This window comes from Monoraphidium neglectum (assembly GCF_000611645.1).
Source record: "Monoraphidium neglectum strain SAG 48.87 unplaced genomic scaffold scaffold00091, whole genome shotgun sequence".
NCBI classification, from domain to species: domain Eukaryota; kingdom Viridiplantae; phylum Chlorophyta; class Chlorophyceae; order Sphaeropleales; family Selenastraceae; genus Monoraphidium; species Monoraphidium neglectum.
This window is the reverse complement of record NW_014013537.1, coordinates 17,497-30,120: the sequence shown is the minus strand read 5'-3', so window position 1 is coordinate 30,120 and position 12,624 is coordinate 17,497. Positions and strand designations below refer to the sequence as shown.

The 12,624-nt window shown below is 62.8% G+C and overlaps 3 protein-coding genes across 3 annotated transcripts; 1 reads left to right on the top strand and 2 right to left on the bottom strand.

Moving 5' to 3' along the window:
* Nucleotides 1–211: 211 nt before the first annotated feature.
* On the bottom strand, nt 212–1,172 carry MNEG_0983 (40S ribosomal protein S20-1; the record flags this gene model as incomplete). Its single annotated transcript, XM_014050538.1, has 3 exons — nt 212–257; nt 544–754; nt 1,058–1,172. The coding sequence occupies 3 exons, from the start codon at nt 1,170–1,172 to the stop codon at nt 212–214; spliced, it is 372 nt and encodes a 123-aa protein (XP_013905992.1).
* A 3,217-nt stretch (nt 1,173–4,389) lies between these two features.
* MNEG_0982 (heme peroxidase-related protein) lies at nt 4,390–7,886 on the top strand (the record flags this gene model as incomplete). Its single annotated transcript, XM_014050537.1, has 10 exons — nt 4,390–4,537; nt 4,820–4,997; nt 5,118–5,179; nt 5,374–5,528; nt 5,790–5,992; nt 6,262–6,351; nt 6,640–6,750; nt 6,939–6,998; nt 7,268–7,371; nt 7,681–7,886. The coding sequence occupies 10 exons, from the start codon at nt 4,390–4,392 to the stop codon at nt 7,884–7,886; spliced, it is 1,317 nt and encodes a 438-aa protein (XP_013905991.1).
* A 912-nt stretch (nt 7,887–8,798) lies between these two features.
* Nucleotides 8,799–10,388, bottom strand: MNEG_0981 (hypothetical protein; the record flags this gene model as incomplete). Its single annotated transcript, XM_014050536.1, has 3 exons — nt 8,799–9,829; nt 10,119–10,208; nt 10,376–10,388. The coding sequence occupies 3 exons, from the start codon at nt 10,386–10,388 to the stop codon at nt 8,799–8,801; spliced, it is 1,134 nt and encodes a 377-aa protein (XP_013905990.1).
* Nucleotides 10,389–12,624: the final 2,236 nt, after the last annotated feature.

Sequence of the window (12,624 nt, the reverse complement as noted above, 5' to 3'; positions counted from 1 at the left end):
GATCAAACAGTGCACAGCAGGAGGCATGCCAGCATGAAAGCGCTGTCTGCTGAGCGGTGTGACCATCATGGGCCACAAGGTTACACCGCCTTGCTCTCAAATGAGGAGCGTGGACGAGGGTCAAGCAGCAGCACTGCGCCAGCGCCCCAAAAGACACGCTGCGCACGCTATCACCAGACGCCCCCGCCCGACCGCGCCCATTGCTGGTGCTTTACACATCAGCGATGGTGACCTCCACCTCAACCCCGGGCTCGATGCTGCAGGCGGCAGGGGGTGAAATGGCAGCGACATCAGGAATGGTGGCGGGCCTCCTGTTGCTATTGCCACCAGAAATGGAGATCAGCAAATGCTACCATCACCTGCTCAGCCGTCAGAAGCCCCAACTGTGAGACGGGCTCGGGGTGCCCATCGGTCCAGCTGATGCAGGCACGAGGACGCACCCGCCCCACTCCACACGGCTGAACCATCACCCTTGCCCTGCCGATGGCCGTGCCCATCGCGCATGCACGGGCCCGGCCATGGGCGTCCCTGCCTGCCGCGCACCTGATCGAGGTGATCTGCTTGACCACGTCGGCGGGGGAGCGCAGGTCGATGAGGCGCTTGTGGATGCGCATCTCGAAGCGGTCCCAGGTGTTGGTACCCTCACCGCAGGGCGACTTGCGGGTGGTGATGCGCAGCACCTTGGTGGGCATGCGCACGGGGCCCTTCACCTTGAGCTGCTTGTCCTTGGCGCCGCGGATCAGGTCAGCGCACACTGCAGCGGGATGGGAGGGGCAGGCCTGAGAAAGCAACAGGGTGGTGCCTTGCCAATGAGCCGCTTCCGTGCTGGTGGTCTCAACTGCAGCGCTGCTATGTGCGCGGTCATTTGTCACGCCAGCAGCTAAGGGACATTGACACCCGCTGCGAGCGACTTGCACCGTTGCAACAACAAAGGCGATGTGAGCGGAGGTGCGCTGCTACGTCAGCTGGAGCGGCACTGCATCCGCTGCACTGCACGCTGCTCGCCCAACACTGGCCGGCTGCCTGCTCAGCGAGACTCGCACGCTTGAAAACTCACCTTTCTCCAGGTTCTTAACGTTCCTGGAGGTGAGGGTGATCCTGATGCGGTGCACCTGAGCCACCTCCGCCTCCACACCCGCCTTCTCAACACCGGGCTTAGCGACAGCGGCCATCTGCATCAACAAAAAGCAAAAGATTAAGAGCGAAGATTCAGATGTGGATGCCCGTCTTGGCTGTCCTGAGTCTCGCCCACCCTGCCAGACCGCGCCGCTCACGTTTGCTGTGTTAAGTGTGGAGACACGTCCCCGAGGCAGACACTGCGCTTGAGCAGCCGTTCACTGAGGGAGAGGGCGAAAGCCAGGTGCGCGCGTGGCTTTGGCCGCCGCCCTGTGCATGTGCCCCTGCGTATCCGCTTCAACCTGTGAGCAGCAGAGGCTGCCCCCTCTGCCACCCGCGGCCAACCAATAGCATCTCAATGAGTAGTCTAGGGTTTGAAGTCCCAGATACGTACGCGCGAACGTGCTTGAACTCAGGTGTCCCTGCATGCATCAGTACGGTAACAGCGGGCTGACCACCCGTTGCCAATGCACATCCTTCAGACGCTGCAGCTCACAATATCTGTCCGCCGTGTCGAGTTTGCGAGTGTGTTCGTATTGACGTGTCATGCTCTCAGCACCTCTGTGCACTGCGCCTTTGTGGAAGGAAGCCCTAGGCCAACATCGGTGTGCAGGCTGGTACACGTGGTCGCAACATGTCATCCTGCATTTCATAAGTGAATACAAAATCAGCCGTTACTGCAAGTCAGTGGGAGCCTACATGTGCTGAATGTTGGCATCCCGTGCACTGCGTTGACCGATCAACTTGGCGTTTTTAACACAGTACAGGCCACGGCAGCATTGTGCCATGGCCAAAGCTGGCTTGCCACAACATCAAATTACACATGTCTGCATACTCATCATTGCCGCATTGCAGCAAACGCAGTGACCAGATAACAACTGGTGTGGTTGATCGTCACCTGAAGCACTCGCAACGCCGCCTGCCCGCCGCCTCACCAACCAAACCAACGTTGATATGGGCGATCCAGCAGTTTCTACCGACTCTCTGCCAATCAGCCAACCTCTTCTGCCGGACAGGTCGGTCTACACTGCGTGCATCCGGTTCGCCACTTTGCGTAGATCAAAATTGATCATCAGTGCGCACACCGAATGCCTTCAGGGCTTCTCCTTGAGTTCCAGACAATCTTGAGCAGTATAGATGAGCCTGATAAAAGTACAGCAGTCAGAGCGGGCGGGCTCTGACGAGCAGCGGGTGCAAGGGGCTTCACCCAGCATGAGCAAGCGGGAGGCCGAGGACAAGCCCTCGAGCAAAAATGGAATTGAACAGGACGAAGAGATCTTTCACAATCGTGGTGAGGCCCACATGTCGTGTTCGTCTCAGGGCCGCCACGGCTCGCACCCCTGCCGCCACTGCAGCAGACTGTAGTCGCAGCGGGATACGTACTAGCCGCCACGTTTTTGGCCGCAAGCGTCTGCTGCTGATGCTTTTGTGCGGCTCGCCTTCTCTTGGCAGGCCTGGAGGTGTGGCTGGAGCGGCGTCAGCAGTGGCGTTCAGAGGGCAGCAGTGAAGATGCGCAACGGGAGCAGGAGGAGAGCCGGAAGCGCAAGCGGTCCTACACGTAAGCCTGTGGCTTGCGCCCCACCATCCTGTGCCTTGCGTCCCACCAGCCAGGCCATTCAACACCCTTCGTTTGCACCATTTCCAAGTGGCCACACCTTGCGTATGTGCGACACTCACTCGTGCAGGCCCACTGTGACGGTCGAGCAACTGCTGTCGTTTCAACCGCTGCCGCACCCCGTGCCCCTTGAGGTGCGATCCCTGGAGCCTTGGCACCTGAACTGTGCTCCTGCCACGAGCTGCACAGCAGCGCACAGGCCCAGCTGCCGCCAACCCCTCAACGCCCATGCAGCTGTGGCGCCAGGAGGCTCCAATTTTGCTGCGCGGCATCACTCACTTCTCAGCAGCAGCCATGAGTTCGCACCTGCTGAGCTAACCGCCACTCCTCCCGCCATCACGCGCAGGAGGCCGTAGAACTTCTAGCGGAGCTGTGGGAGTGCGAGGAGCCGTTTTGAATCAGCCAGGAGGCCCACAGCTGTTTTGCAGGGCGCAGTGAGGGCGCCGGCAACTCCCCAGCAGGGTGCTGTCCTGCGAGCTGCGCGCTCCTGTCTGTTCTCTCGACCCCGTCTTCGTCGTCAGGCCCACTTTTGCAAGCCGATTATGTCTTTTGAGTTTTGACCCACCATTGGTTGCTTCTTGGCCAACTGGCTGCATGCGCAGGGCCGCACGCCCGACACAGCCATGCATTCTGTATTTATGCCATCGCCATCCATCATCCCATCAACCCCTCCCAGGGTCAATGGGCCTCCAGCGGTTGGCCCCGCGCCAACCCTTGGTCTAGCTTGTTGACCAAACTCATCCGCCTCACCAGGCCTGCCAGCCTCCCCCCCCTGTGCTTCTCAAGCGCGAGCGCACAGCCAAAAACGCACGCAAAGGGCAAGGTTGCCAACACCAGCGCAGCGGCCGCGCGCGTTTAAGTGATGGGTATGACGTTGTCGGGCGCCGCGGCAGCACAGTGGTGATGTATGGTTTGTGCGCCTCCCTTGTTTTTGGCGCAAGTTTTGGTGATGCACAGCGTCGGACAACTGTAGCAAAGGGGTGCATTGAACGCCTGTAAAGGGTGTTCTGGCTTGTCTTAGAGAGCGTGCCACGCTTTCAGATTTTCAGGTGTGAGCTGAAGGTCAGGGCAGGACGAACTCAAGGGGTGCGAACGGCGGGAGGCAGGGAGGCATGCTTGCCTCTGTTCAGCGATGCTTCCGGGATGGTCGCCTGGGTTGAGGGGCCGTCGGGACTCGGCTGGGGGCCACAAACTGCTGCTGCAGGCCACCTCCTCAAATGCATTCATCACACGCGTGCGGGCCGGTCTTGTCCATGGCCCATATGACCAACCAGACCCGTGCTGGTGTGTCGTGTCGCGGGGCACTCGACTGTCGGCACCGGGTGGACTGCGCCTGTGCCAAGCGATGGGGTCTACTTGCGTCCGGGGGGAGCTGCTCGCTATGCAATGAGCAGTAAATTCATTGTAGCTGAATCACGGCAAGGACTTGCGCCACGGACACGCTCGGAATCCAGCGATAAGCGATCTCAGCTCCAAGGAGCGTTCGTTATCAATTGTACAGCTGTTTCGAACCGTAAATACGGGCCGCGGCCATCTGCAGGGCCCACGGCCCAGGTCAAGGGCTGCACCAGCGGCGCCACCCAGCCTGCATCCCGCCTCGCCCGTTTGCTGCACGGACGCCTCAGTGCAGTCACCCGCCGCCGTGCATACCCTGAGCGATGGAGGCAGTGACGAAGCCGCTGGAGCTGCGGGTGCCGTTGTGCGCGGCAGAGCATGAGGCTGCCAAGCGGACAGTTTGCGTGACGGGCGCGAGCGGCTACGTTGCTGCGTTCGTCGTGCAGCGACTGCTGGCCGCAGGCCACACCGGTGCGTGGGTGTTGAGTACGATAAGCGAGCGAGGAGGTTGGGGTATGTTTCACATGCCCGACCCATGCCAAACCGTGCTGTGGGGCAGCACTCCAGCGCTGCCATTGGCAGCTCTGCCGCACTTCCCTTCAACAGCATGCCCACTATCGGCGCTTGCCAACTCACACCCTTACCCTGCACACACGCGCACACGCACACACACACACACACACACACACACACACACACACACACACACACACACACACACACACACACACGCACGCACGCACGCGAGAGCAGTGCACGCCGCGGTGCGGTCCCGCGCAAAGGCGCAATTCTTGACGCGCCTGCCCGGGGCCGGCAAGCACCTGCGCGTGTTTGAGGGCTGCGACCTCCTCGTGCCGGGCAGCTTCGACGCCGCCGTCGCCGGCTGCGACTGCGTCATGCACACCGCCAGCCCCTTCGCCATCGGCGTCAGGTGCGGCGGCCGGCCGGAAAGGTGGAACCGACGCGGCGAGACCGCAGGCTGTGCTGGGTGCTTCGCGCCTGGTCGCCATCAACCAGACCTTGCTGCAAACGGCCCTTCCACCCCACGCAGGGCAGACAAGGTGCAAGAAACCCTGATCAAGCCGGCAGTTGAGGGAACACGGAACGTTCTGGGTGAGCAAACAGAAGACGTTATGGCATGCTGCTGCACAGCAGGCGTCAGCCTGAGCAATCCCGCCCCTGCTGCTGGCTGCGCAGCAACTTCCCCGGCACCCCTGCTCGTCTCACCCTGGCCGCTGCTGACTCATCCTTGCTACCTGTGCACGACGGTCCGCGGTGTGCATTTGCGAATGCACACGCTGTCCCAGACTCCGTGAACCGCACGCCCAGCGTGGGCCGCGTCGTGCTGACGTCATCCATCACGGCGGTGCTGTCGTATCCCATCCCCGGGCGCACCTACACCGAGGCAGACTGGAACGACCAGGCAAGCGGTCAGGGACAGCTGTGTTGCCTTGCCGTGCACGTACTGAGGCAGCCCGTGGCTGCTCTGACGATCTATCGCGCACATTGCAGCCGGGGCGGGGCGGTGCTGGCAGCTTGAGCTGCCAGCTTGCCCCAGTTGCCATGAGGCCCGCCTACCCGTGCCCTGCTTTTCCTGGCCCCCTCTTTCTTTCTGCCGTTGCCACGGTAGCAGAGCCTTGCACCAGGATTCCTCCAGCCTCTGAGTTGAACGAAAAGCTCACCAGACACCCAACAAAATTGGTGTCTGAAACCTCATCCCCAGGCAACTGATTCTGAATACGCATACGAGCTGTCAAAAACCCTGGCGGAGAAGGCCGCCTGGGAGGCCGCGGGCGCGCAGGGCCGCTGGGACCTGGTGGCCCTGCTGCCTGGGCTGGTGTTCGGCCCGCCGATGGACTTTGGGCACTCCACGGCGCAGAGCGTGCACGTGATGCGGCGCATGCTGCGCGGGGACATGTCCGTGGGGTGAGGTGCAATGGCCGGGCACTGCTGGGAGGCCAGGGGATGGTTGAGGGGAGCGGCTGCTGGCTGAAGGCAGGCGCTCTTGGCTGGGCCCCCACGATGATGCCAATGGAAAGAATCCAAGACGGTCCCTCTGAAAGCTGTGACTTCTCACTTGACTTAGTGTTTGTGACGCCCTGAGCGCATGGGCGAAGCACTCTGCTTTAATGCACACACACGTACTCAAACACACTCACCCACACGCGCGCACACACGCATGCGCACACGCACAGGTACCCTGAGTACCTGCTCAAGGCGGTTGATGTGAGGGACGTGGCCAAGGCCCACGCGATGGCCATGATCACGCCAGGGGCGCACGGCCGGTGGGCGTGGATACGGGAGGCAAGGGGGATGCGAAGGGGTTTGGCAGACGAATCGGGCGATGGGGTGCTATGCCGCATGCTGCAGGTGCGGCCGTGTGCGTGCACCAAGCATCGCTGTGAGGTCGGGCCTGAGGCTGGGGCTGAGGCGCTGGCGGCTGCTGGCATTGGCAAGCAGTTGCTGCAAGGTGTGAGCGGTCGAGTGGATTGCTACGCTTCATGCGTTGCACTGACCGCAACATGCCAAGTCATGACACCCAACTTTACGCGGCGCAACCCTGGCGGACTCAGGTACCTCCTCACGCCGCACGACTTCTCATTTGGCCATGTGAAGCGCATCATCGCCGCCGGGCCCCTGGGCAAAGACCGTGGCATCGTGCGGCGTCTGCCCTCGGAGCCGCTGTGAGCGCCCGTCGACCGCACACGAGGATGCTTGGCGATGGGTTTCCGCAATGGCTGCACACGCACCCTCATTGTCTGCTGGCGCTCCTTCAGCGCGCCTCCTTGCTTCCTCACCAGCAATATCATCAATCGAAGGGCATCAGCCTTTTAACATTGCTACTGGGGCCATAACGTGCATGGCTCGACAGGTTCAAGAGGCTGCTGTGGCTGATTGCTGATCTGATCAACATCGAGCGCTACAGGATCTAGTGAGTAGCACATGACGGCCCTCGACACGACAGATCCTCACCAGCCTTGTGTCATGATATAAGGCTGCAAATTGACACGTACGCTTGCAGCAGTGGGAGGGATCCCCAATGCAACCTGCCCTCTCACTCTTGCATCACGGTCTTTTGGATCACCAGCAGCAGCGAACACGCCCCAAACCCCCTTACCCCCACCCTCCCGCTAACAACAGCTCCCCCTCAACCTCACCCACGTCCACCCAATTCACCATATCCCCACCCTGTCTTTGCAGCCAGATGTATGGCGTGGAGCTTCACACTGACGGGTCACGGTGTGAGAGGGATCTGGGGATGACGTCATGGGTGCCGGACGCGGAAATGTACAACCAGATGGCGGGTGAGCCACGGCAGCGTGATGGGGTGCCCAGCATTTGCCATTCACTTCAAGGTTGCTTGAACAATCCTATTTCGCAAATTTGAGTTGTGTGTCAGTCCCTGGTAGAGGTGAGGCAATGGAGACACGTTCATGCTGTCAAATCAATCAACTTGTTCCACTGGCTCGTAGCAAAACGACTCAACAGCTGCCACACACCTGCCCACCCATCGACCACTCGTCCACCGTTGCCGGATTGCACGTGCATGCACGCAAATTCTCATCGCATGATGTGCACACGCACACAATCACGCCTCCCCCTGGCCCCTGCAGCCACCATGATCGTGATGGGCATGTGCAAGTGGATGGAGCCCCTCAAGTACGCCCCCCTCTGCGCCGCCGACTCCCTGGCGCCCGCCGCTTATGACGGGCCCTGGAGGGGCAGCTGCTGGGACTCCTGCTGCTGCATCGTCGCCGACGCCAGCCAGCGGGCGATCCTCGGGTCTTATGAGGTGCACAACGAGGTCAAGCCGCGATGACGTTATCGTCGCGGACGGCGCCACAGCCAGCGCTCCCGTGATGTGCAACCTGTGATGGCAAAATGCATTTGCTGACCGCACGCAACCCTGTGCACAGGCCTTTGGCTTCGCGAGGATACAGGGTGTGGCATGCTCAAATGGTTGACAATGAGCGTTGAGCAGCTTTGGCTGGGGATGAGTGATCATATTGCAGCACCGCCGGCCTCGCCAACCTCTGTCGCCTTGCTGTCAGTCAATGCAGCGAGCACGTGGACCCAAACGACGATATTTTTCCCCCACGCACACCAGGGCGTTATTAGGGTGGTTGTGCGAGGTACGCATGCACAGCCCATGCACAAGAGCCTGAGCCGTCGGGCTCAGCGCTTGCTCCCTCTTGCCGCCAGCGCCGGTTCGTTGCCTTTGTGATGCGTGGTGAAGCCCATGGGCTTGTGCACAATAAATCAATATTACCTATCGCAATTTTGTTTCGAAGTTTGGCAACTGCTGCCTGACTTCCTCCTGCATGGATGCGAGGTGTGCCCTTCTTCCACACGCGCGCCCATCAATGGCTTGCAGACCCCCATGCCTCCCGCCCTCCGTGTCCTCAGCAAGTTGCGCTGCAATCCGCCACCCCGGGACGCGCCTTAGCCGCCAGGCGCGGGTTGCCCACCCGCGTGCACACCGGCAGGGTCCAACTTTTCCCCGCCTGGTGCCCGCCCGCATGAATTAGTGCCCGCTCGCGAGAGCCCCTGGCGCCGATGAAGATTGTAACATCCCAAAGGTTTCAACTTGCAATCTGCCGCGGCGCGACGGCGCACAGGCGTGTCGAGGGTGCAGCGGAATGCAGTCAAGCAGTCAAGAAAGCGAGAGTCGCCAGTCCTGAACAGACAAGCTGGCGTCTCGAAGCAGTCGCACAGGTCCGGCGCAACGCCATCAGTCGCCCTCGCTCCCGCCGCCGCTACCCGACTGCGGCGTGCCAGCGCTGCCGACGCTGCTGCCGCCATGATCGCCGCTGCCGCCGCCGCCGCTGCCGCCGATGGTCGCGCCGCCGCCCTCCTCCTTCTGTAGCCGCAGGTAGGTCGCCAGCGGCAGCAGGTCCTGCATCCTCACGAGCAGCAGCTTGGCGATCGCAAACCCGATGGTCACGGCGATGGGCACCTCTATGACCTCGCGCCACCAGCGCTCCGGCACCGCCAGCAGCAGCGCCTGCTTCCCGGCGTCTAAGCCCCGCGCGCCGAGGGTGAGCGCGAGGTACGGCCACGCGTAGGCCGCCGCATGCTTCGCCATCAGCTGCCGCGAGCGCGCGAGCGACGCGGCGGGCGCGGTGCCGGCGAGCACGGCCGCTGGGACGGCCAGCTGGATGGCGAGCAGGCGGGGGAAGGTCCAGAAGACGGGCAGCACCAGCAGCGACGCCGCCTGCAGCGGCAGCGACCACGCGTTGAAGGCGAGGTCCACGAGCCACACGCGCCGCAGGGACGGCGCGGCGGCGCGCCAGCCGCGGCGCGCCTCGGCCAGGCCGGCCTTCAGCTGCGCGACTGGGCCGGTGCCGGGGTGCGGCGGCGCGCGCGCCGGCTGCTGCTGCTCCGGCTGCTGCTGCTGCTGGCCCTGAGTGTCCCCCTTGAACGTGGCGCCTCCGCCGCGCCCGGCGCCCGCGGCGGCGAATGAGGCGCCCCCTTTCGCGCCCGAGGCCATGGCTGCTGCCGCAGCGGCCGCGCGCCTGCCGCCTGCCGTGCCGCCGCTGATGCTTAGCTTGCTGCCGCTGCCGCCGCTGCTGCCGCTGCTGCTGCTGCCGCTGCCGGTGGTGGTGGTGGCCGGGCCGCCGCCGCCTTTGCTTGTGCCAGGGGGGTCGGCCCATCTGTGGCGCCCGGTGCAGACGAGTGCGGCTGTGCTGCTGGCAGCCGCATTGAACAGGATGTTGACCGGCAGCGATACTAGGAAAAACAGCGCCACCACAAATTGGTAGCCTGCGTGAGCAAGGTGGACCAGTGCAGACGCGGAGGCGGGGGGGTCCGTGGTTGGAAGGCGGTTGGTGCTGATCACGCACCCACGCGGGGAGCGATGGGGCCACCCGCCTTCCGCTCGGGCCGCGCGCGCACAGGGACCCCTGCACGTGCCTGCAGAGCGCGGCGGCGCGCGACCCAGTCACGCGCTGCTGGCGGTGCCGAGCGCCGTGCTGGTGCTGGTGCTGGCCCCGACAAATGGTCACCCCCGGTGGGCACTGCTGCGGCAGCTCACGACGGCCAGGGCGCTCACCCCAGTGGACCTCCACGAATTTTGGGTCCAGGAAAAGGTACCACGGGTTGACAAACGGCGGCAGCTGCACCCCCAGCATGCCCTCCGCAACTGCGCGGAGGACGGAAGGGCGTCAAGTTGCGGGCGGGCGCGGCGCTTGAGGGGCCGCAGGCGCTGGCTGCATGCTGCTATGGCGCCTGGCAGACCACGCCAGGGACCCCTGCGCATGTATATGCACACGGCGCGAGCCCGGCCCGGCAGCTGGACTTTGAGATCACCTGCATTGGTCATGCGCTGAGTGGTCCTGTGAAGGACGAAAACAATGGCCTCCTTGATGGCATGGATCACAACCACCGCCGCCAGGTTGGCGCGCAGCAGCTGCCAGCAGCCGACCAGCAGGGCGCGTGCCTCCCTGTTGGGAAGCCAGCCCGGCAGGCGCAGGCGCTTGGTTTGCTGCTGTTGCTGTGGCTCCTGCGCCTGCTGCGGCTCCTGCTGCTCGTGCCGCTGCGGCAGCTGCTGCTGCTCATCAGGGTTGTGTTCGCTTGTGCCTGGGGCTACCGCCGCCGGCTGCAGATGGGCCGTCCGTCGGGCTCTGCGAGGATGCAGGGCGCAGTCAGCACGCACGGCGCATAGAACGCCTGCTTGCCGGCTTGCTATAAGCAGGCAGCCCATGTTGTGCACATGCCACGCCTGGCGCGATGAGTCCGCGCACCTGGGGCGCGACGCATGCAACGGCGCCGGGGTTTTCCGTCGCTCCGGCGGACCGCTGGACCCCCGCGACCAAGTAGAACCCTTCAGCAACGCCTGCATCACACCGCACGCACTCCTCTAGCTGCCGTTGTTGTCACTCCAGTTGTGATCAGATCAGAGGCGACCGGCGAGTTGGCCAAATATGAGTATGCATCATGCGAGCAGTAGAAGAGGTGCGACGTAGGGAGCCGGACCAAGTTGCTGTTCGGGTGACACGGGCGAGTGAGAACGAAGGACCGCGGCCAGTTCAAGAACTTGAATTAGGCATCTTATTTACCAGCTACTCCTATCACCTATCGGGGTTGCGTCAGACACTACCCTGAGGCGGACGGGTAGGGAGACAATTTCAATTTGCGTCGAGCAGTTGTCGTCAAAACATGACATGGGCCTCGGATCGTCGAATTAGTGTATGACAAGGCGCTTCATCGCCATTCTATAAGGTTGCACTATGCAGCTGCAGCAGCGAGCGTGCGTGAAGGCGCGTGCGCACGCGATCCCGCTTTTCACGACAGTCCCTCACAGCCACGCCTGGTCGGCCTGGACCTTTGCGCACTTCATTCATGGCCCCGGCCGCCACAAGGCAAGCAGACGGTCACCTTGATGCTGCCAACAGACTACATGCAGACCGTTGGAAGGGCAGTGGGATGCCCCCGATTGCTGCTTCGCCCTTGGACGCGCCAATCCTGATCACAGCCGGCAGCAGCTGGGCCGCCCTGCATTTGGGGCGCGCCCTGCTTGACCGCGGCTGCCCCAAGGTCCTGTTGTTTGACCAGCGGCCGCCGCTGTGCCCCTTGGAGCCGGGCCTCGTCTGGTGCCAGGTGCGTGCATGTGCATGCAATGCGCATCTGCCCCACCCGAGCTCCCTAGCCTTCCCCTCCGATGAAACAAAATGCTGCAGGAGTTTGCGTTTGTTTCTTGCCTGAATTGGTGTCTGCCAATGCCCAGGCCCTGATGCTCAAGAAAGGACAAGCGGCCTTCAAAACCGCACCCCTCAACACCCGCAGGGTTGCGAGGCGGACGGCCCCGAGCTGCTGCTCGAGGCGCTGGGCGCCCACAGCCCTGTCGCGGCTGTCGTGCAGCTTGGCGCTTGCGCCGCAGGGCGCGCAGGCGAGGGGGCCTTGGACGAGGCGTCAAGACGTCGCATCATTCTGGTGAGAAAGCAGTATACGAGCTGCCTGCAGCATAGCCAGGTTCAGGAAGCATTGTGGGTTACTTCTCCGTCACTTGTAGGCATGCAGACTACTGTTGAAGTGTGTATTGCACCCCTGTTTGAATTGGGCTCCCCCAGCCACTAGCCGAAGGGGACTGTTCCTGCCGTGCTCACGCTTCTTCCAGGGCATGCGCAACGTGGTGAGGGCGTGCGCCACGGCGGGTGTGCGGAGGCTGCTGATCGCGACGATATGCAGCGGGACCACAACCGACCCCCAACTGGCTCAAGCCCTTGGCTCTGAGGCTCCGACGGTGCAGCCGGATTGCGCAATCCATAGCAAGGGCGTTTGCTGCCGCGTTGGGGCCAGCTGCTATGGGAGCACCACAATCATGTCGCTTGTGGGCATCCGCAGCAGCTCCTGCAGCGGTACCATAGCGGAGGACCTACCTGCACACTCGCAGGGCCAGCAGCCCCTGCGGCCAGGGGGTTGGTGGCCGTTTGCGTTGTGCGCACCTTTTGTCGCTCCTGGTGAAGGGAGTGGGGTCGCGACAGAGGAGAATAAGTGGCGCCTGATGGCTTCCTTGGTAGCTCAGACCACCTGCGCCCTGCTCTCCTGATCGCAGCGTG